The 21,245-nt window shown below is 42.9% G+C and overlaps 2 protein-coding genes across 2 annotated transcripts; both read right to left on the reverse strand.

Annotated features, from left to right (window-relative positions):
• Window positions 1-236: 236 nt before the first annotated feature.
• Window positions 237-9,551, reverse strand: cct7 (chaperonin containing TCP1, subunit 7 (eta)). Its single transcript, XM_023838145.2, has 12 exons — window positions 9,415-9,551; window positions 8,445-8,598; window positions 7,316-7,422; window positions 7,105-7,230; window positions 6,585-6,637; window positions 5,802-5,973; window positions 3,749-3,913; window positions 3,327-3,515; window positions 2,037-2,134; window positions 1,645-1,777; window positions 1,059-1,265; window positions 237-754 (listed from the first exon to the last, which is right to left on the reverse strand). The coding sequence occupies exons 1-12, from the start codon at window positions 9,418-9,420 to the stop codon at window positions 530-532; spliced, it is 1,635 nt and encodes a 544-aa protein (XP_023693913.2). The 5' UTR covers window positions 9,421-9,551; the 3' UTR covers window positions 237-529.
• A 1,548-nt stretch (window positions 9,552-11,099) lies between these two features.
• LOC111857383 (snaclec VP12 subunit B-like) lies at window positions 11,100-13,508 on the reverse strand. The gene is made up of 6 exons (XM_023838181.2): window positions 13,459-13,508; window positions 13,221-13,303; window positions 12,851-12,969; window positions 12,205-12,333; window positions 11,680-11,776; window positions 11,100-11,385 (listed from the first exon to the last, which is right to left on the reverse strand). Exons 2-6 carry the CDS (start codon window positions 13,273-13,275, stop codon window positions 11,300-11,302), a joined length of 486 nt encoding a protein of 161 aa, XP_023693949.1. The 5' UTR covers window positions 13,276-13,303; window positions 13,459-13,508; the 3' UTR covers window positions 11,100-11,299.
• Between the last annotated feature and the right edge of the window lie 7,737 nt (window positions 13,509-21,245).

Below are 21,245 nucleotides of genomic sequence, written 5' to 3' on the forward strand. Positions count from 1 at the left end.
AGCAGCTTCTGGTGCAGATTTGGGCCAAGTTCAGGACCAGTTAAGCTGAATCATTTTCTTTTTCCCTGACTGAGTGGGCGGAGGTATTACATTCTGATGGTATTATACTACATACAAATGAGGCATGAAGTACTCAAGTGTCCAAAGGTATAAAGATTAAGCTTCACTTCTGAAAAGGGTCTCCTCCTGAGACCCAGGCCCAAACCAAATTCAAATCCCACTGAACAGACACCAGACATGTTTAACAAATATGTTTAATAGCCCAATAAATAGGTCCACTGAGTGACTTACATGGTAATGGGCACGGCTTGGCAAGCTGTCCTGCCTCAGTGCTATTTCAGTAAAGAGGGCAGTATGACTCATAGCTTATTTCAGGGCTAATTATCATAACGCCTCAACCCACACAGCAGAGCTGTTTAACACCCAGCACTGTAACTAGGAAAGAATAAACAGCTAGTTTATTGTCAGCTAGTTAGATCTCTACTCAGCACTGGGTGCGCGCCTGTTGGTTCCTGGAATGTCGCTGTGGTCAGTGGGCGTGTGGTCTGCCGCGGCCTCGCCCCCGTCCCGCGGGCGGGCCGTCCACGGTGGAGCGGGGGTTCTTGATGGTCTGGTCTACAGACAGGATGAGACAGGTGGCCTCGGAGGCGGCGGTCAAGGCGTTGATGCGCACCGCCGCCGGCTCCCACACGCATGCCTGGAAGTTGTCGGCGATGTCCTCGTTGTTCACATCCACGCCGTACCACATGCCACCCTGTAGGGGGCGAAAGTCACGCGTAAAGCCATTGGCATGGAAACAGAACCTGTCCCACTGACAGCTTCAACCTGTATGACCTATGCACCAGATAAGGGGATTTAAAACGCATAAATGCATTCCAACACTCATCTAGATCGAATAACACTAGTTACTGTAAACAGGTTTCATAGGTGACTATATTAAACGACTACAAGCTCAATGTAAGTATGACAGTGGCCATGTTTGTGTTTGCAGTACAAGTTATTTGCCTGCAGCTTGTTAAGGATGCTGGTCTGTATTGCGGTGTGTGTGGGAGGCAGACCTGGGCATGCTTGGCCCTCAGCTTGTTAAGGATGTTGGTTGCGTCAAAGCCAGCGTTGTCACACAGCTGGCGGGGTATGACCTCCAGCGCCTTGGCGTAGGAGCTGATCAGCAGCTGCTGCTTGCCCGGGATGGTGCGGGAGTAGTCCCTCAGGTAACGAGACAGCTCCATCTCGATGGCGCCGCCTCCCGCCACTATGGAGTCATTCTAGCAGCAGAGGAGATTGTCACACACCCACAAAAACACAACTAGACGAACCACACACTGCACTGGCACCTCACTGCCATGAGGGATTTGATCCTTGAGTCCTTACTTTCAAACAGCTTATATAACTTGTTTAATAGCTATATTTATATTTCCTTCCTTTACCAGTGAGCCCAGTGTGAAGCCTCTGTGGCCAATGAGAATCGGTAATTATTAAACTAACTACCTGGGAGAACTGAAAACAAGGCCTGGATTTGGAATAAAGGGCCAGATTTGAGGAGCGCTGATTTATACAAAGGGTTTATTATCTTAATTATCGGCAGTCATGTCACAAATTCATAAAACGCCCCTAGAGTCATATGGGAAGAAGCCACCCGCTGACCTTGATGGCCCTGCGCACAATCATGATGGCGTCATGCAGAGAGCGGTCCGTCTCCTCCATGAACTGCTCGGCACCGCCTCGCAGAATGATGGTGCACGTCTTGGCCTTAGGGCAGCCCTTGAAGAAGTTGTACCTGCCCGGGGGGGGGGGGGGGGGGGGGCACATGGGACGATTAATCATCTTAGTCAATGACCACAAGCAAGACAATCACTGTGGCTGTCAAATCATTAGTTGCAGCAAATGTGACATCTGGACCCAAAAGGATCAGCCCTTAATGCCCAATCAGTCTATGAGGCCCGATCAGTATGCAGATGTACTCAGGTTAGTCTTTATAGCTAAACAGAACAAAACAAAGCCTTTCACTGGAGTCCAAAGGTACAGAAAGAAATTACCTCTCCCCTCCAATCTGCACCTCCTCAAAGAGACCACACTGCCCCAGTACGTCGTCACTCATAGATCCGACACTGGTCTGGATGGAACCTCCGCAGGCCTGGAGGACACATTGCATGCATATAAGTAGACGGTACAATTTGCACAGATTCAAAGAGATACATTTGCACAGCATGTAAAGGCCATATCAAATAACAAAAAAAAAAAAAAAACGCAACACAAGTAGTTATTCCACAGGAAAAGGGCAGAATCAGGCAGCACTTCCAATAAAATGCCAGTTTTGAAACACTAGGGCAAGCGGTTCCCAAAGCAGAGGTTGCAAGATGATTTACAGGATAGGTCAATCAAAATTTACAAACATGAACAAATTCCAATGGAGCTGATTGTGATAAATCTACTGAGAGGCCCCCGAATTCTACCAAGGAGGTTCTGCAGAATAGGGGTCCTGGCTGACAAGCTTGGGAAGCTACGCATTAGGGGATCTTAACTGCATGTATCATGCTCACGTGCTTGATCTTTGGAGACGTGCTAATCATAACAAAAGCTAGCTTGTCGATTATCTCCTAACAATGGCACAAAGCTAACATTTAATACTCGTAGCTGACTTTGAATGCAGAAGAAATGGGCAGAGATAACGATTTGAGTGACTTTGACAAGGCCCACATCATTACGGCCAGACAACCGCGTCCAAACAAATTTCCTGGGTAAATAATAAAAAAAAAAGCTTCCAATCCCTGGTCTATTACTGCATATTCTGTCTAACAGTGTACTGAGTAACAGGTCACTGATGTACATGCAGATCCCTGCCCCATACCCTCTGCCCGAGCGGACCTTTCTGTCCATTCGACAAGCGTCAATCGCAGCAGTGATGCTTCCCAAAACTAAATCGCCATATTGCTCATCCGTCTCGCTGCTAATCGAGCAAAGGTTAGAGAGCATCCAGGATGGAGGCGGAGCCTGTGTGCCTGCTCCCAGTCGCCCCCAGATCCCACCCCTCGCCCCCGTTTAGTGCCTCTGGGCAGTATGAGACAGCGGGCCGCGTTCTTTGTCAGTCAGCCTCCCTTTAGCACATTCCCAGCATTTTGTTTGCAGTCTGTATACAGATATCAGGATAACAAACCTCACAAATATACCAAATATATCAGGCAGAGTGGGATTAGACACGGTGCATGAGCACCGTAAAAGTGACATGTTTCAGTGCAAATACTGACCCAGACCTACCTGCAAGCATGTAAACAGGAAGATTTGTGTCACATAACATCAGTTTCCTCTATGTTCCTCTATGTTCTTACCATCATGGTTCTCTTGAGGTCCTCCTCCGGTACTCTCCCAGCACAGAAGAGGTCCCTGTCGGCAAAGTACTGTGTGGCAACGTCGCCGATGGGCAGCTTGGACAGCACCACCTTGGCCCCAGACTTGTAGATCTTCTCCAGCTTGTCGTACAGGATGTTCCACTCTGCATCCACGATGGCTTGGTAGTCCTGGAGGCAGAAAGGTTATGAGAGAACGGGTCAAGACTGGATGGGGAACAGAAAAAGCCTGAAGCTAATATTACACAAAATAGTCACCAAGAATACAAACTAATTTTGCAGGGAAAAAAATGTTTTTCCAAATTTTTCCACTAACATGCCAGATCCTGATATTAATTCCAGTGTATTTAAATAACAAATGAAAGGTCAAAGAGCATCTCAGAACGCCGTGTTCAAAAACGCACCTCCACAGACTTGACCCTAACTTCAGCGTTGTCCTTCTCCGCCTTCAGCTCCAGCTCCACATTCAGCAGGGCGATCTTCGGATTCTCATACTTCTTGGGCTGCATCTCGAAGCCGGCGTAGGAGAAGGTCTTCTTGAAGGCGACGCCTGCCACCAGCTGAGAGTCCTGATCGGGAAGGAAAGTGGGCGAGTGAGTGGCGCGGGTACGGGCGGGAAAAGGGGGGGGCGGCACCACAGGTCTGTATACATGTATATATACATACATGCAAAAGCATAACATACACTTCATTCATGTTTCATGTAACGCCAACATAGTAGAAAAAACACTGCAATATCATGCTGAGATCCAGGGAGCCAATTGTGATGTCATCTTACAGCCTAAATATCCTCTGTAAGGAAGAACGGGGCTTAACAGAGTGCCATGCACAGCACGAGAGAGATGAGCAGAAAATCTCCTCTACAGGAGCATATTGAAATATGATTTCTCACCCCAACCATATGTACACACAGACAGCCTTTCACATTCAGAAGCTATATGACCTGACTTAAGTAAAAGACACGCTGATCATGTGTAGGGCTGCAACAACTAATTAATAACGTTGATAATAAATGATTTCACTTATTGATGTCATTGACTAGTTGCATATTTGTAATATTCATTTTTTAGGTTCGGTATGCACAATGAAATGAAAGTATACATTTATTGACACAGACAGAACCTAAATTCACAAGTAGAAGTTTAACACAGAAAATATTATGCTAATTGTGGCTGTGAGTTGGTCACAGCTAATGCTAGTTAGTCATATTTGCTGACTATAATCATAATTGTCAGGCTTGGAATATTTTGGTTTCCCAATAGATTACACCCACACCAGAGAAGCTGACACATCCAAGACTGCCGGTTCCATTATACTGAACTTGCATTCATTGCTGGAAACACATCCAACATGCTAATTTGACATGACATCGCCAAAAGTCTGACTAGCGTGATGGCTCCATCCCATGCCTGAGCACAGTTCTCTTTAACCCACGCCAAAGAGCTGGACCCGAGCATAGTTAACTGGACGCATCCAGGTTTTGTAATTCCAATACTTTGACAAACATTGCCTTTGGTTTACCAGTATTTCAAACTGTCTGCCCGTTTAATAATAAATAATTTCAAAACAATTTTTTTTCCTGCTATACTGAAATTCCAAGGCAGCATGAACCCAAAACTGTGCTTTGTACTGTTAACACTGGTGTACTTATGTAAAGATCTAAAGTCACTGGCAATGCAGTGGAGGTGCTTACAGTGATAAACTTGCTGATTGCTTGATCACAAGCACTGGCACTAACATGGAAGTTACTATGGAAGTGCAGTAAAAAAGACTGTAGATGGAATTATTTTTGCACCCCAATAAGACTGAATACCGTTACGCTTACGTCTCCATTTATTGGCCATGCCGGCGGTGAAAGGTACCAGTGCTTATTAACAGAATAACGTACCACCTTTTATTCTGTGGGAAAATGAAAGATCGATCTGCCAGCCCGGTTTAATAATGAAATATAAACGTCACGAGTCATACAAGTAAAATAATAGGCCGTGTCCTGTTATGTTTGCCATAACGAACCCAGTAACTCACCAATAACTAACCAAACGACCTGTACAAATGAAAGATTTGTGCTGTAACGTTTAACATACTTTTGTTGTTGAAACTGATTTAAAAACATATTGGTATTGAAAAAAAGTATTGTTCAGGAACCGGTATCAAAATCAACGTATCATTCTGGTACTGGTATCGAAAAATTTTGAACGATGCCCAGCCCTAATGCAGGGTTAGTTATTTAGCGTGTTTCTCGAAAGAAATGTTTAATTCGACCTTGATTAAGCTTTGATCTTTGTTTCTATGCCACTTTGTAACTCTGGGTTCTCTAAACTGTGTATAAATTTTAACAACTATGACTTAAAAATACCTCTTGTATTTGAACTTTTCTTTAAACCCAGTGCTGTGCTGCAAATAATCCATTAGTTGATGGCCTGATCACGTGATTATTAACAGAATGATGGTTTTTACCTCAAGAGCTCCCCCTTGCACCTTCTTCACCCCGATCATCTTGAGCGGCAGCAGCTCGTCCAGCATCATGACAGCATCCACCACCATCCTGGAGAAGAAGTCCTTCTGGCCGGCGATGAGCTTGGAGTTCAGAGCCGTGGCGGCACATTTCTCCAGGAGGCTCCTCTGCTCCCTTACAGGCGGGTTCAAAGGTCAGTGACGGCAATGCAGATGCAGCACCACCAAGCTCACTGACGTTCACTCTGAGATGACGGCCTACAACTTTAAACAGCTCAGAAGCTAAAATAAATTATCTAAAACATGGCTCCCCCAGATGCTGGGGAAACAGACCTTACTACTCTCTCAGCGGTGGGTAGTTCAGCTCCAGAAAGTAAAAATCCAGGCCAAGATTTTGTTTCAACCAAAAGGTTGAACATAAAGAGTCACAGAGTACTCAACTGGTTGGGTGAAACAAAATCTTGGCCTGGATTTTTACTTGAACGGAACTATCCCCTGCTGGTCCTTCCAAACAAAATGTGTTCCCTGTTCTTGTATCTGCTGACCAATAGATATGCATACGCAGTTCTCTTTAACCATTTAAATTCAACACCAAACTAATAGCTGCCCATCCCGCAAGACTGCTGACCTGAAGACAAAAAAAGTTTATTCTTGTGAAAAACTGTTGGGATAAATTAGGTCCCATTCAAACTTTATATGCTTTGCCACATGTAGCCAATCAGAACGTCATATTAAATCCAAGTACAGAGGCCTTACAGCGTGTCATCACTCTGAAGGAATACTTACTCCCTGTCGTCCTTCTTCACGCTAATTGCTATTTCTTTGATCCTCTTCACTGCCTATGAATAGAAAATAAGAAGAGAAATTACACGATGCTGAAATGCCATTTATTAGGCATCACAACCAAAGCTGCAGCCAGACAAGGCCTTCCCCAGACCACAAAGTTCCACACCTCACAAACACAAACTACAATTCATTCGCAGAAAAATAGAGATGTTCAACATAATAAATCTGACCGTGCAGTATTTGTAACAGTCAGACTAAATGAGAACCCACAAACACTGTTAAAACCCCCCGCATCTGATACAAAAACGTCGAAGCTGTGAGCAGACTGCTGAGATGAGCAGGCGAGCAACTGAAGTCTACAACAAGACTCACACAGGAAGCCCAGGTCTGTCACGCCGCCATGTCTATTGTAAAGGTGTTATCGGCTCTTGCAGCAGCCTCAGGTGCATAGTGGTAAGCTGCTAGCGGCTGGCTAATTCCAACAAAGGCCCCCTCTGGGAGGCTGCTCCGAGTCACCTACCAGCTGAGTGGCCGTGCGGAAGGCGCGGATGATGGTCTGGGGGTGCACACCCTCCTCCACGTACGGCTTCAGCTGCTTCAGGAACTCGGCCGCCAGCAGGGTGACTGAGGTGGTGCCGTCGCCCACCTGTGGAATGAATGGCACGCCAAAGGCCGTCAGAGAGAGCGGCTCACCCGGCACTAGCATCGCACACGGCTGGCTCAGCACCAACCTCAGCATCCTGAGACTTGGCTATGTCCACCAGGGTTTTGGCTGCGGGGTGGATCACATCGAGGAGCTTCAGGATAGTGGCTCCGTCATTGGATATGGTCGCTTTTCCTATTGAAAAAGAAAAAAAAATATATACATTTTATGTCCGGTCTCACTGAAAAAATCACACAGATTTAACTAAAGCGCCTAAAAGTATCCAGCTGCATCAAGTGACAATATCCTCTGCAGAAAATTGTTAGCTCCGCTTCTCATTTCTGGGGCTGTTACACCTTATGTCACGTGGCATAAACCCTAGGGCCAGAATGTTGCCATGGAAACACACATGGCTAGCACAACCACCAGAGATAAACCAAAACTGAAACTAAGATCTGCACATAATGTGGGATCACAAAAAGCTGACAATAGAATGAAGGCATGATACACATTAGGGTGTATTATCCAGGGTATTTGCAGAGTCAAGCAAAAAAAAAGGGTGCGACAGAATAGGGTATACTACGGTAGTTTGGGTATACTGAATTTTTTTCATTCAGCAGCAAATTTTATAGTTAAACATTCTTGTCATAACAGTGAAAATGTGCAAAAAATAAATACGCTTTTGTGCTGTTACGTCAAGAAATTACTGGTGCATTTATCTCTTTATACCACCAATGCGTAACAGTTATGTTCATTTGAAAATGTACCGGACTTAGGTTTTAGTTACACTCTTAAGCTGCGTCTGAATGCTTACTGCTAGCCAGGCAGCCTCTTTCTTTTGTGGTATTTTAGATTTAAGCAGATCAATCAAAAAGGACAGAAAGCCCAGATACAAATTCAAATTCAATTCAAAAAAACTTTATTTGTCCCCCAGAGGCAATTAAAGGCACACAGGGCAGTTGAACAAGAACACAATGATGCAAAGTGCAACAGTATTTGACAATGAACTGCATTCCATACTGGTGTGAGACTGAGGGGTCAAACCCCGCTTATGCCAAACTCAGCTGGTTTAGCGAAGTGAATTTGTGGGTCCAAGTTCATTTAAATAAACCTGGATTATCACCACCCTGCAAGTTTTCTTTGCCACCAGAAAAGAATTTTGTGTGTGTTGGGGATCCAAGCCACGCTCCTTCACAGCCCAACAGCTCTGCTCTCACCTCTGTTGTCCACCATGAGCTTGTCCATACCACGGGGGCCCAAGGTGGTGCGCACTGCCTCGGCGATCACCTGGCAGGCGTTGATGTTGCTGACAAGCTGAGGGACACCCTGGGAGGTGTCTGTCCCCTCTTTCAGCAGGATGACTGGAGTGGGCTGCAGGGACAGAGGAGACTCTGCATAATGGGATTCTGAGGTGCTGATAAGTGTTCACTGACAACACTGGTGTGCTTGATTAATATATCAAACACATGTACAACCATCAGCACAGAAACACTCTCCCAATGGTGTTTTTGAATATAATCCTATAACACATCTAGATCTGATCACTAAGATCGCCATTTACACCTTAATACCAACATTTACAGCGTTAATTTGGTTTTGGAAAACCCGAACTAAACATTTCAAACAGAAAATACTGTATATTCATTCGTATCTACGTTAATGTTTGGTGCGTTAACTAGTCGAATAATGTAATATAATAAATTTATAACTGCTCAGAAGATCAACTAACAAATTTAAATGTTAGTTGCCAGGTCATTTCAATACCATTTCCACAGAATAAATGCAATATTTCACCTATAACGGCAATCACACCACTGTCGCAGGGTGATGACGTAGAAAACACCGGCTAACTACATAGCCAAATAGCGCATTTCTTTTTCTTTAAATTTTTTTTTGTATGTTTTCGTCCTCAAATAATTCCATATATGTAAATTAAGACAACACTATATTACGACAGTAAAATCACAACATACTGCTGAAGAAACTTGTCTTAAAGGATACAGCCACCCGGCAGCACACATTCATTACGAAAAAAATACAGCCAAAATGAACATGAACAAATAATAACGTTAATTTAGAAAAGACACATTCCTTATCTTAAAGCGAACACGTTAGAGACTCCGCATTTAACATAAATACTCCGATGGCGATGATTTCTACACGATAATACATCGCACAGACACTCACCATCATTTTGCAGCACTAGTGAGACAGCGGCTTCGGATCGATGTCCCAGAATGCACCGCGTCACTGATCAGCGGACAATGCGTAGCGGACTGTAGTAAAGGGAATGAATCGCTGCCGTACCCGTAGGACAAAGCATTCCGGCATTAGTGTGCTTCTCTCGTACATCTAAAAACCATTCGGAAAAATTAAATACAAACAAATCATCAATATGTATAATACGGAAGAGCAGTATCTCAAAAAAACGGCACGAATAATACTTTATACTGGCATGCATCACCCACTTTATTTGAACAATGTTTTACATCTCTTTTTACCATGGGAGGAAAACACATGACACTTTCATCAATTGTTCACACTCATTTGAATAAGAAGCCATATTTCCAAATGGAATGCGGAGGTCTTGGGTAAGGTAAATATGAAATGCATATAGTACACAGCAGGCATGCCACTCTAATGACACTGAAATTAGCCTAAGCCAGATAGCTACCTAGCTGAAAACATGGCAGTCTGGCCCATGCTAATTTCCGTGTTTCCTTACAATGGCATACCTGCATAAATATGTGTGTCATAATTAAAAATTCTGTTCATATTTTATTTCGTATTTTCAAAATTGCCTTAACTAAAAACTGTGCAGCATGTGACGCTGATCCGTAGCTCCGCCAACCGCCCGCTCTCATTAACATATTTTCATGTCGTGAACTTGAAAATGAAAAGGCAAAGTAGGAAATGAAAAGTCAAACGGGAAAATGAAAAGACAAAAAGGGCTTTTAATTTTTCACATCTGACTCATATACTTGAGTGGAAATTAAAATGCAAATGGTGCTATTTCATTTCAATTTTCATTTTGCAGGATTTTTGCGCACAGACTGGAAACTAAATGGCAATGTGGAGATTGTATTTTCTTTTTATCATTTTCACGTTATTTTTTGCAGAAAATACCTCCCATATTATTCCACTGTTTTTTCTTCTTCAATAAGACTTTCTGTTTGTTATTGCATATTTATTATGTTGTTTTTTTCTCCATTTTCTTGTATTAGTATTACTATTTTAATTACGTTTTATTTTATTGCAAGTTACAGTTTCGCCCAACTAGCTCAGTACTCTCTGACTGTCAATCGCAACTGGTTAGTTGAAACAAAATCTTGTTCTGGATTTTTAGTTTCTGAAAACTGAAATGACCACCTCTGCGTACACTAAGCATATAGTGCAGGGTTATAGAAATCATGATCCAAGCACCCTTGCGGTCACAGCACTGCTGGTTTTCCAGCCTTCCTTTACCTGTGAGCCAGGTGTGAAGCCTCTGACTAATCAGAATCAGTGATTATTAAACTAACTACTTGGGAGGACTGAAAACAAGGCTGGATTTGGAATAGAGGGCAAGATTTGAAGAACCCTGATATAGTGTATTTAAGTTACAGCAGAAACGAATGTAAAGGATTTACCAATATATCTACTCTACTGTTAGAAATAAAACTTTTAAAAATATATTTATGGTTTTTATAAAAATATAGAAATATATACATTTTCAATAAAAGTGGCTTAAAAACCGACTTGGTCGTTAATTATTTCCTTTCACTCTCTATCAGTTACTTCCTGATTTAACCCAATGTTAATGTGCAGTGAACAATGGGAATCTATACAACGCATTATATGGGTATATATGATCAAAAAAGTCAGCCACTTGGTTGTTTCAAATGCAGCTGTTTTTATTACTTTTTAATATGCTTTGAAGTCAGCTTAGCAATGCATACATGTTTGAAATATTTTTCCACTGTTCTCTTTAATAATAATATTCTTTTTCATTCCTGATTTCTGCTCTGCAGGGCCTAATGGAAAGCAAGCCAAAGCTCGGACTTTTTTTTTTTTAAATCATCCGTTTTGCTCGTCATTTCTTGTTCCTGTAGTATTCCGGAAATGCGCAGTAGAATGGCAGGGCTTTGCTGCAGTTCATTGGGACCCAGGATCCACTTTCTAAAACAGAACAATAAACAAATGAGAACATGAGTGATGAAGGCTTTGAAAAATGCTAAGAATCCCAGCATGATTTACTGCCTGTTGAAGACTCAGTTTATTCATTACTAGGTCTACTGCATATGCACACATTCTTACTGGTCCTGATAGTTAGAAAATGCTCAGATACAGAACATATTTTGCCAAAACAACTAGAAAGTTCCTTTCTTGAACAATCTTCCCATCACAGACACTAAGCCCACTGAGCCACTCACTGCCACATAATTAAAAACTAAGCTTTAATTTTTTTCTCACCTTTCAAAGCACTGCATTGTGGATTATTTGTCTCTGGACCACTCACAAATCTATGGTAGTCAAATACCGACCCATCTGTCCAAATCCAGTTTGATCCCTGGGAAAGAGTGAGGTGGAGGTTATTTAAATAAAGGATATTGAAATTGGCCATTAAATATTACTGCTAAATGTACAACATTATGACATAAGGAAGAATTTAGTGCTTTTGGTGTTGATTGCAAAATTTCAATACATTTAGTTATTCAATCGGCATAAGACAAGGGGCAAGGGCATGGATCATGTGATGTGGGAAAAGGTCAGGTGACAAGGTGACAGGTCCCATCCACATGCAGTTTGCTTTATGTGGTATCAAATGCTTTTGTTCTGTAGATGCTCCTGACCCCATATCCAGCCCTTTTGTCCTTCTAGCCCAGATATCGTCATCCTTATGTTCTTTACACAAAGTCCCTGTTCCCTCCTTTTGCTCCTGTATCTGCATCTGTATCTCACCCCAGCTCAAGAGAATCTCACAATATTCTCACTTACCTGTAAGAATCCACCAAGCCAGGCATAACCGATGTGCGAGCTCGAAATCAAACTGGTCAGCAGGTTGTTGGCAGCTTTGCTGTGGACACTCACGAGTTCACCATACTTAAAGGACTTCTGACATGTGACCTAAAGTGTAGAGAAGAAGGGACTAATTAGTGAAAACTTAAAGGATACAGAACCTAGGATTAAACCTGGGTGTGGTGTTTGGAAAATGGATGTATGTTTAAATAAATAGGACTTATAATCGTATATTTAAAATATAGCAAAGGGTGCATCTCTCAGGTTTAAAAATGTTATTCCATAGACAAATTAACATAGCAAAAATATTTGCATAGCACTGGTTTATTTGGACTAAATTGCATGTGAATGTAATAACTGGCATATTTTGAGTAAATAAATATTATAACCCTGGCTTAAATAAAGTAAATAAATATAGATCATTTAAAATAGACCTGAATATTCAAAATTATTCTTAAAAATTGTATAAAACAATTAATCGCTTTCCCCAATGAACTTTAATTTTTTTTATTACATTTTGTATTTATTAAAAATATTTTTCACTGAGATTTTTCTGAAATGCCTGTTCCTAATCAGATGTTGTCTAAAACACTCAGTTCTGCAGAAGAATAAAGGAAACAAGAACCCGAGCTGTGTTGAAGTCCAGATGCTTGTTGAAGAACTTCACACAGTAGATGCCAATTTTGTACAAGTCCGAGTAATTTTTGTGATAACATTGTTTTGGAGACCGGTGGTCTTGCACCTCTGGAAGGAAAGAGGGGGACAGTGATACGGAGAAAGACTAACTGCAGATTAAGGACTGACATTTTCATCGTTTACACAGCATCAAAATTATGCAACACAAAAATGTACTGAAAAAAGCATGGAAACTGGAAGAATGTCATTGGAAATAAACAGATTTTGCAGGGCACCACATGCATGCCACTGCACAATATTCCTAGCATATCTATGATTTTACGGATAATTTTCTATGTGATACATGATCTGTGTTTCACCTTCAGCATTGACCACCAGGAGACACAGCAGGGTAAGAAAAGCCACAAGCTTCATCTTTTACAGTGGTGGTTCTCTGTTGGACCTGGAATAAAACACAAACAAGCAACCACATTCAATCAGTTAACAAATAAGTGCATGTTTCAGCATCATCACCCTTTCTTGTGCTATACATCGCGCACACAGATTTTCATAAATGCTCTGTAAGAGTAATTGTCGGAATTGTAAAATACAGTTTACCTCAGTTCCACTCTTTCTGATAGTGTTACATGACATGAGAGCCTTTATAAGTGTAAGTTAGGCCCACCCACTGTTTTGAAGATAATCTTCTGTTTGTTGAAGTGAAAAAAAAAATACTTTATCAGATTTCAAACTGCAGTTTTTGCAAATGAAAAGCAATATTGCCACTGTCATCAATATTTTTTTACAGAAATGTTTTTCTTCACATGTAATTATGGGATTTATTGTCCAGGGTCAAGCTCTCTGTTTAATCATGTATTTAATATCTCATAATTATTAATAAAGTAGGACTCATTATTTGTTTTGTAGAAATGTAATTGTTACGAATGTTACTCACAACTATTGCTCAGTCAACAAAAAAAAAGCTTACAAGTAGAAAGCAGCCAATCAGAAGTCATAGTTTAGTCATCCTGTATTTACAAGTCTACATTCATTTATGCCAATTTTTGTCAGAGGAATGACACAGGAAAACTCCTTCTGGCTTTGGATACCTAGCAGTTAGATATCTAACACAATCCTCACTCGCCCCAGTGTTTCACAGCTGTGTTTCATATTCACAAGAAAATGGACCCCCAAGTGTGATGAATATCTCTGCCTTCTTGTGCTAAACATAACTAATGTCAGCCTTTCAGTGGGTCCTTTAGGGGTCTAACAGTGAAATCACTTTACTGCCCTACAGACTTGTACCTGTAGCCATCGGGGCTGTGACTGGCTCAGTGGGCTAAGTGACTGTCTTCGGAAAAGTTGCTGGTTCAAGCTCTGATCTTGACAGTACAGTTACATATCCATGGGTTCTTGAGCAAGGGCCTTAACTCCCAGCTCCTGGGACACCACACATTAGCTGACCCTGCACTGTGACCCCCAAGCTATAGAGAATGGGATAACAGACACAACATCCTCTTCCTCTGGCTTTTCTGAAGAAGAGTTGTAACAGTAATCGGTGAAAGTGAAAAAGATATGCATTCTCTATCTGCTTTGTGCTCAGCAAGCTGTACCTTCTCATCGTGGTCAGCATGACCAAACACTTACAGAGCCGAAGTGTTTGTGGTTTAGCAGGTTTGGATGCTTTATCTGTAATCGTAAGGTTATGGGTTCAAACCCCCCAGTCAGCTGGCTGACTTCAGTTCTGGTCCCTTCAGTCTCATAACTCCTACTGCTTCAGGTGCCCTCTGACCCTGCTTTGCCAGTAATGTATGGCACTTGGGATTAAAGTCTGTACCAACTAAACATAAACAAAATGCATTTCTCAAGCCTGAATTTACAGAACTGATTCTTGAAGATCCTTCTTCTCCCGCTACATCTACCCCCCCACTGCACCTCCTCACTATTCACATTTTCAAGCTGTTATTAATTTGTTAATGAGATATTTAAATAAACTATCTCCTACCATAATTTAATGCAAACTGTTGCACTGAGATCAAGCCTGGTATCACAGCACACGTTGGCACGAAGCGGGGAAGCAGGCACGGGGATCCGGGGAAACGCAAGGTTTATTTGGGAAAGGCAACTCGGGGACCACGGAGCAACACACCTAACCCTAACCCTAAACCTAACCCTAACTGACGGCAATGACCAGACTGGGGAAACATTCACAGATACATACTTAAATACCACAAAGTAATTTAACACAATTAGGAACAGCTGATGAGAGGATTTCACACAAGGTAAACAAGGGGGCATAGCACACAGGTGGATCGGAACAATCAGGCCTACCTCCCTGTGGGTGATCTTTTTTAAAGCCCCAGGCCTACCTCCCTGTGGGTAACCTTTTTTAATATCATGCGAATAGCGCGATTTGCAAGTGGGAAGGCAATCAGAGCTGCTTCGAGACACAGACACTTAAGTCAGTCACTCTTGTTCTTTCTATTCGCATCACGAAGCTGTAAAAATACATTTAGTTTCTACCTATATATATTTCAAAAGTAGACCGTCCAAGGTTTCTGAGGGTGTTTTTTAAATGTGTATATGACAAAAACTCGTAGAGTTATTTAAACGGTTTGGCGAAATTTCTGTCAGATCCCACCGGCGGGACCACTGAGCCCAGAGGGTTAAAGCCCGAGGCCTACCTCCCCGTGGGTGATCTTTTTTAAACCCCCAGGCCTAACCCCCTGTGGGTGCTCAGGCCTCTCTGGCCTCGTCACATAGCTCTTCTGTAATTTTAAAATGATCCTAGCAATGGAAGTTGATAAGGGCCCAATTGATTATTGTATAAAAACACATATTAGCTTGTTGCTATGTGGTATTAGCTAATTCCAGAAGTGTTATAAAAAATAGCTTTTCTATCATTTTTTTTCATTGACTGTAGGATGAATGGATGGTAGGAGATAGTTTACTTCTTAAAAAATGAATAACAGTTTGAAAATGATACCTAACAGTTAGATACCTAACACAATCCTCACTCGCCCCAGTGTTTCACAGCTGTGTTTCACAGAGATATTCACAAGAAAATGGACCCCCAAGTATGATGAATATCTCTGCCTTCTTGTGCTAAACATAGCTAATGTCAGCCTTTCAGTGGGTCCTTTAGGGGTCTAACAGTGAAATCACTTTCACTACCTCCCCGTGGGTGATCTTTTTTGAAGCCCCAGGCCTACCTCCCCGTGGGTGATCTTTTTTAAAGCCCCAGGCCTACCTCCCCATGGGTGATCTTCTTTAAAGCCCCAGGCCTACCTCCCTGTGGGTGATGTTTTTGTAAAGCCCCAGGCCTACCTCCCCGTGGGTTGTCTTTTTTAACTCCCAGGCCTACCTCCCTGTGGGTGATCTTCTTTAAAGCCCCAGGCCTACCTCCCTGTGGGTGATGTTTTTGTAAAGCCCCAGGCCTACCTCCCCGTGGGTTGTCTTTTTTAACTCCCAGGCCTACCTCCCTGTGGGTGATCTTCTTTAAACCCCCAGGCCTACCTCCCTGTGGGTGATGTTTTTGTAAAGCCCCAGGCCTACCTTCCCATGGGTGATCTTCTTTAAACCCCCAGGCCTACCTCCCTGTGGGTGATGTTTTTGTAAAGCCCCAGGCCCACCACCCCATGGGTTGTCTTTTTTAACTCCCAGGCCTAACCCCCTGTGGGTGCTCAGGACTCTTTTGCCTCATCCCATAGCTCTTCAATCACATTCAATCAGTTAACAAAAAAGTGCATGTTTCAGCATCATCACCCTTTCTTGTGCTATACATCCCGCACACAGATTTTCATAAATGCTCTGTAAGAGTAATTGTCGGAATTGTAAAATACAGTTTACCTCAGTTCCACTCTTTCTGATAGTGTTACATGACATGAGAGCCTTTATAAGTGTAAGTTAGGCCCACCCACTGTTTTGAAGATAATCTTCTGTTTTGTGAAAAAAGTGAAAAAAAAATACTTTATCAGATTTCAAACTGCAGTTTTTGCAAATGAAAAGCAATATTGCCACTGTCATCAATATTTTTTTACAGAAATGTTTTTCTTCACATGTAATTATGGGATTTATCGTCCAGGGTCAAGCTCTCTGTTTAATCATGTATTTAATATCTCATAATAATTAATAAAGTAGGACTCATTATTTGTTTTGTAGAAATGTAATTGTTACGAATGTTATAACTATTGCTCAGTCAACAAAAAAAAAGCTTACAAGTAGAAAGCAGCCAATCAGAAGTCATAGTTTAGTCATCCTGTATTTACAAGTCTACATTCATTTATGTCAATTTTTGTCAGAGGAATGACACAGGAAAACTCCTTCTGGCTTTGGATACCTAGCAGTTAGATATCTAACACAATCCTCACTCGCCCCAGTGTTTCACAGCTGTGTTTCATATTCACAAGAAAATGGACCCCCAAGTGTGATGAATATCTCTGCCTTCTTGTGCTAAACATAACTAATGTCAGCCTTTCAGTGGGTCCTTTAGGGGTCTAACAGTGAAATCACTTTACTGCCCTACAGACTTGTACCTGTAGCCATCGGGGCTGTGACTGGCTCAGTGGGCTAAGTGACTGACTTCGGAAAAGTTGCTGGTTCAAGCTCTGATCTTGACAGTACAGTTACATATCCATGGGTTCTTGAGCAAGGGCCTTAACTCCCAGCTCCTGGGACACCACACATTAGCTGACCCTGCACTGTGACCCCCAAGCTATAGAGAATGAGATGTACCTTCTCATCGTGGTCAGCATGACCAAACACTTACAGAGCCGAAGTGTTTGTGGTTTAGCAGGTTTGGATGCTTTATCTGTAATCGTAAGGTTATGGGTTCAAACCCCCCAGTCAGCTGGCTGACTTCAGTTCTGGTCCCTTCAGTCTCATAACTCCTATTGCTTCAGGTGCCCTCTGACTCTGCTTTGCCAGTAATGTATGGCACTTGGGATTAAAGTCTTTACCAACTAAACATAAACAAAATGCATTTCTCAAGCCTGAATTTACAGAACTGATTCTTGAAGATCCTTCTTCTCCCGCTACATCTACCCCCCCACTGCACCTCCTCACTATTCACATTTTCAAGCTGTTATTAATTTGTTAATGAGATATTTAAATAAACTATCTCCTACCATAATTTAATGCAAACTGTTGCACTGAGATCAAGCCTGGTATCACAGCACACGTTGGCATGGAGCAGGGAAGCAGGCACGGGGATCCGGGGAAACGCAAGATTTATGTGGGAAAGGCAACTCGGGGACCACGGAGCAACACACCCAACCCTAAACCTAACCCTAACTGACGGCAATGACCAGACTGGGCAAACATTCACAGATACATACTTAAATACCACAAAGTAATTAAGCACAATTAGGAACAGCTGATAAAAGGATTTCACACAAGGTAAACAAGGGGGCATAGCACACAGGTGGATCGGAACAATTGGGGCATGACACCTGGTAGCTTCAACTTAATATATATGTTATACTACTCAAAAAGCCTGTTGTGCAATATCAACTTTCCGAAATTCAAGCAGTTCATACCCGACTGAGTGCTAACCAGTCACTCCACAGAAACAGTCTACTTCCCTGTGGGTGATCTTTTTTAAACCCCCGGGCCTACCTCCCCGTGGGTGATCTTTTTTAAAGCCCCAGGCCTACCTCCCCATGGGTGATCTTCTTTAAACCCCCAGGCCTACCTCCCCGTGGGTGATCTTTTTTAAAGCCCCAGGCCTACCTCCCCATGGGTGATCTTCTTTAAACCCCCAGGCCTACCTCCCCGTGGGTGATCTTTTTTAAACACCCGGGCCTACCTCCCCGTGGGTGATCTTTTTTAAACCCCCGGGCCTACCTCCCTGTGGGTGATCTTTTTTAAAGCCCCAGGCCTACCTCCCCATGGGTGATCTTCTTTAAACCCCCAGGCCTACCTCCCCGTGGGTGATCTTTTTTAAAGCCCCAGGCCTACCTCCCCATGGGTGATCTTCTTTAAACCCCCAGGCCTACCTCCGCATGGGTGATCTTCTTTAAACCCCCAGGCCTACCTCCCTGTGGGTGATGTTTTTGTAAAGCCCCAGGCCTACCTCCCCGTGGGTTGTCTTTTTTAACTCCCGGACCTAACGCCCTGTGGGTGCTCAGGACTCTTTTGCCTCATCCCATAGCTCTTCTGTAATTTTAAAATGATCCTGTAGCAATGGAAGTTGATAAGGGCCCAATGGATTATTGTATAAAACACTTATCAGCCTGTTGCTATGTGCCATCCATCCATCCATTGTCCAACCCGCTTATCCTACTGGGTCGCGGGGGGTCCGGAGCCTCTGTTGCTATGTGGTATTAGCTAATTCCAGAAGTGTTATAAAAATTGCTTTTCTATACATTTTTCTCATTGACTGTAGGATGAATGGATGGTAGGAGATAGGCGGGGAACAACCCAGGATGGGGGGAGGGGGGCAGCCCATCGCAGGGCACACTCACACACCACTCACAATTCAGTAAGTCCAATCAGTTTCAGCATGTCTTTGGACTGATGAGGGAAACCAGAGCACCCGGAGAAAACCGCACAACAACATGGGGAGAACATGCAAACTCCACACACATGGAACCCAGGTGGAGACTCAAACCCGGGTCCCAGAGGTGTGAAGCAATAGTGCTAACCACTGCACCACCATGCCTGAAGTCAACCTATTGTTGTTATTAAAGTGTTTAAAAACTAAATTCCCGCATTTAAACAATTTTCCACAAATTTTTTTGTATTTTGGAGAGATGCAGCTAGGGCCATCAGAGGGCGCCAGTGAGCAGCCAGAAGCAGCCTTCTGGAAACTTGCACTCTTAGTTCCACACCTTAAGCACGCCTCTACATTATTAGCTGCTCATTAGCACAGGTATTTGTGCTGGCTGGATTGCTCAGGCTGTGCTTGGTCATCTAAACCATTTTATGGAGCGTTTGTGACTCCTGTCAGCCTTTGTATTGTATTAATGCTGCTTTCCATTTTTTTTCTCCTGTTGGATCTTGGACTCGTGAGGATTTCCCAGACTGATGAGCCGGGACCACTTTACAATAAGGCTCCCTTTTGCCACTTGTAAATGGTAGTAACTCATTAATAAAAAGAATACAGTGTTATAACTTTGTTTAAAATTGTCTATTAATAATTTACAAAGTGTTACGACCTAATTAATAAGCAGATTATAAACCATTCATAAACCCTTTATAAGGGAAGCCTTATTGTAAAGTGGCACCAGAGGCCCTTTACTGAAGATCTCATTCCAGTTAAAGGACTAATCTGCACCTGTTTATAATCACCTTGTGGAGTATTTTGATTTCATATTTGAAAGGTCATAATCAGAATCAGAAAAAAACTTTATTAACTTGCACTCGCAATGTCGTTCTTTCGGTCACTACCCACAGCTCGTGACCATAGGTGAGGGTAGGAACGTAGATCGACTGGTAAATCGAGAGCTTTGCCTTTTGGCTCAGCTCCTTCTTCACCATGACAGACCGATGCAGTGCCCGCATCACTGCGGGCGCCGCACCGATCCGCCTGTCGATCTCCCGCTCCATCCTTCCCTCACTCGTGAACAAGACCCCGAGATACTTAAACTCCTCCACTTGGGGGAGAACCCCCTCCCCGACCCGGAGAGAGCACTCTACCCTTTTCCGGCTGAGGACCATAGTCTTGGATTTGGAGGTGCTGATTCTCATCCCAGCCGCTTCACACTCGGCTGCAAACTGTCCCAGTGAGAGCTGAATGTCACGGTCTGATGAGACCAACAGAACCACATCATCTACAAAAAGCAGAGACCTAATCCTGAGGTCACCAAACCGGACACCCTCAACGCCCTGGCTGCGCCTAGAAATTCTGTCCATAAAAACTATGAACAGAATCGGTGACAAAGGGCAGCCTTGGCAGAGTTCAACCCCGGACCTGTTTGCCTTAGGTGACCCTTCCAGGGGCATAAAGCCCCGGTAAACTTAGCTCCTGGGATCATTGGAACATGCAAACCCCTCCACCACGATAAGGTGTCGGCTCCAGGAGAGGCAAATGAAAATAAAATAAACAAAATAAAATATAAACGGATAAAATATAATATTTAAAAAAAGTATAAAAACTTGGGACAACCACTATTGTTCATTAATTTCACAAGACCTGCATATACAATTCTCAGTCAAAGTGTACTTGGGGTCAAAGCCAAAAAGAAAATGACACAAGGCAGGGAGCCCCATTGGCTCAGCACTTACACAATCACTCAAGAAGGGGTATGTTCAGAGTGTAATCGACCTAGACCAAACTGAATCGTGGTAGGAAGGTATGTACAGAGTGTAATCGATCTAGACTGGAATGGTGTTAATACAATTAATCACAGCTTTCTTCAGTGGCAGTATGACAAAAAGGGCACAGACTCTAGCTTGTTCTATGG

The sequence above is a fragment of the Paramormyrops kingsleyae genome, chromosome 12 (genome assembly GCF_048594095.1).
Source record: "Paramormyrops kingsleyae isolate MSU_618 chromosome 12, PKINGS_0.4, whole genome shotgun sequence".
Classification (NCBI taxonomy): domain Eukaryota; kingdom Metazoa; phylum Chordata; class Actinopteri; order Osteoglossiformes; family Mormyridae; genus Paramormyrops; species Paramormyrops kingsleyae.

What these genes read in the sequence shown, in the direction of transcription:
- cct7 (XM_023838145.2), bottom strand. An exon ending in GTGAAGAAGGACGACAGGGA is followed by an intron (nt 5,974 to 6,584) that starts GTAAGTATTCCT and finishes CCCGCCTGTAAG; the next exon opens with GGAGCAGAGGAGCCTCCTGG. An exon ending in TGCAAGGGGGAGCTCTTGAG is followed by an intron (nt 3,914 to 5,801) that starts GTAAAAACCATC and finishes CTTCCCGATCAG; the next exon opens with GACTCTCAGCTGGTGGCAGG.
- LOC111857383 (XM_023838181.2), bottom strand. Translation starts at nt 13,275, where the DNA reads ATGAAGCTTGTGGCTTTTCTTACCCTGCTGTGTCTCCTGGTGGTCAAT. An exon ending in TGGACTTCAACACAGCTCGG is followed by an intron (nt 12,334 to 12,850) that starts GTTCTTGTTTCC and finishes TCTACACTTTAG; the next exon opens with GTCACATGTCAGAAGTCCTT. An exon ending in ACAATGCAGTGCTTTGAAAG is followed by an intron (nt 11,386 to 11,679) that starts GTGAGAAAAAAA and finishes GTTCTGTTTTAG; the next exon opens with AAAGTGGATCCTGGGTCCCA.